Raw genomic sequence first — 2,084 nt, 5'->3', positions numbered from 1 at the left:
CAAATGGTCAAATGTATCATCCAGGAAGAGTGCAAACAGTCATTACAAAGACAGAAGAGGAAGAAAAGACCAAAATGGATGTCAGAAGAAACTCTGACAATTGCACTGGAGTGTAGAGAAGCCAAAGCACAAGGAAGAATTCAAGATACTAAGGAGCTGAACAGAAGATTCAAAAAGACAGCTCAGCATGACAAAGCAAAATATTACAATGAAATGTGCGAGGAGCTAGAGTCCGAAAATCAAAAGAGCCGAACTTGTTCAGCATTTCTTAAGCTCAAGGAACTGAAGAACAAATTAAAACCTAGAGTTGCTATAATCAAGGGTGCTTTAGGCAGAATATTATATGATCCAGGAAGTATTAAAAGAAAATGGAAGGAATATACTGAGTCATTTTATCAAAAGGAATTGGCACATACAGAAGAATTTAATGAAACAACATATGAGCAAGAGCCTATGGTGAGGAAGGAAGTTGAAGCTGCTTTGAAGGAAACAGCAAAAATTAAGGCCCCAGGAATAGATGGTATACCAACTGACGTATTTCAGCTAACAGATGTTGCCCTGATGTGCTCACCAAGTTGTGCCAAGAAATCTGGACAACAACCACTTGGCCAACTGACTGGAAGAGATCTGTATTTGTTCCCATTCCAAAGAAGGGTGACCCAGCAGAGTGTGGAAACTACCGAACAGTATCACTGATTTCACATGCAAGCAACATTCTACTGAAGATTATCCAAAAATGACTAGAACGGCACATCAGCAGAGAATTGCCAGAAGTCTAGGCTGGGTTTAGAAGGGATCATGGTACTGGGATATTATAGCTGACGTTAGATGGATCTTAGCTGAAAGCAGGGAATACCAGAAGAAATAGAATCTGAGCTTCTCATAATATAGGCAATAAAACTCTAGCTTTCAGAAGATACAAATAGATATATATAAAAGACCTGAAGATCTTAAATTATTCTCAGAAATGAAAGTTCTGTATTCACCTCTCACTGAAACAATTTTTTGTTTGCCATTTAATTCCTAGAATTTATTCAGTGTAAACATGCTGAAAAACTGAAAAAGCAGTTCAATATTTGGTAAAGATTTCTCTTGTTACCTTAAACATTCTTCCTCCTAAACGTCTTCTTTTATTTCACTGTTTAGGCAATAGAGATATGTAACTGTTACATTTAGTTTGAGGGAGCTCTTGTGGCTTAGTGGTAAGCAACTGGGCTGCCAAACAAAGCTACGTTGTTTGAATCCACCAGCTGCTTCATATGAGAAAGATGGGCAATCTCCACCTGTGCAATTTACCATCTCTTAAAATCTGCTAGAGGGTCAGACATGAATCAGTTCTGACACAACTGCATTTAGTTTAGCTAGGAGGTTAAAATTATATTCAAGAATCACTGTAAAAGTGACAAAACAAACATACATACCAATATTCTTTCAATCAGCATATCATAATACTGTTCAGCAAGCTGAGGTCGACAAAGGACAAACCGCCCTAGTAATTCTACTGCTGCTTCTCGTACGCTAGTGGAATTATCCATTAATCGTCCGTGAACACCTCGTTGCATATCAAGCTAAAGAACAATGTAGAAAGGAAAATGGTTTATCTTAAGTAGAGCTAATATTTTGATTTCAACAAAAAGTACAAGAATCGTTCTCTTTACCCGTGCTAGAATACTGGGGTCTACAGCAACAACCTCAGATAAACACTTCATGGCTTTTGTTCGAACGGCAATTGCATTTTCACCAAGAACTCGTAGGATCTGTCAAGTAAACAATATTTTCACAAATTTCAGAATACACACAGGCAACAAGGTCTGACATAAAACACGCAAAAAAGGGACAAGAAATCTATTATTTATCACTGCTTAACTTTTAATGATTAGATCATTTATTATCTTTTAATTCAGAGTTTTAACTTAGAAGTCAGTAAACATGGTAAGGTAACTGAAAACTATGGAGTTTAAAACAACTATGAGATATCATCTCACCCCAGTCAAAAGAGCAAAATTTAACAGAACAGCAAGCAACAAATGCTGGTGAGGTTGTGGAGAAACTGGAACCCTTATTCACTGTTGGTGGGAGTGTAA

General features: G+C 37.2%; 1 protein-coding gene across 1 annotated transcript in view; it reads right to left on the bottom strand.

The window, feature by feature from the left end:
- Positions 1-2,084, bottom strand: part of NIPBL (Nipped-B homolog (Drosophila)) — a 251,156-nt gene that overhangs the window by 50,078 nt on the left and 198,994 nt on the right. The window contains exons 28-29 of the mRNA XM_006889575.1: positions 1,659-1,757; positions 1,422-1,568 (exon numbers count right to left, since the gene is read on the bottom strand). Of these exons, the coding sequence (XP_006889637.1) occupies positions 1,422-1,568; positions 1,659-1,757 (246 nt within the window). The remainder of the gene's footprint in view (positions 1-1,421; positions 1,569-1,658; positions 1,758-2,084) is intronic.

The sequence above is a fragment of the Elephantulus edwardii genome, unplaced genomic scaffold (genome assembly GCF_000299155.1).
Source record: "Elephantulus edwardii isolate Elephantulus edwardi_28Jun2011 unplaced genomic scaffold, EleEdw1.0 scaffold00079, whole genome shotgun sequence".
NCBI classification, from domain to species: domain Eukaryota; kingdom Metazoa; phylum Chordata; class Mammalia; order Macroscelidea; family Macroscelididae; genus Elephantulus; species Elephantulus edwardii.
The sequence above is the reverse complement of the archived record's forward strand: the minus strand, read 5'-3'. Positions and strand labels throughout refer to the sequence as shown.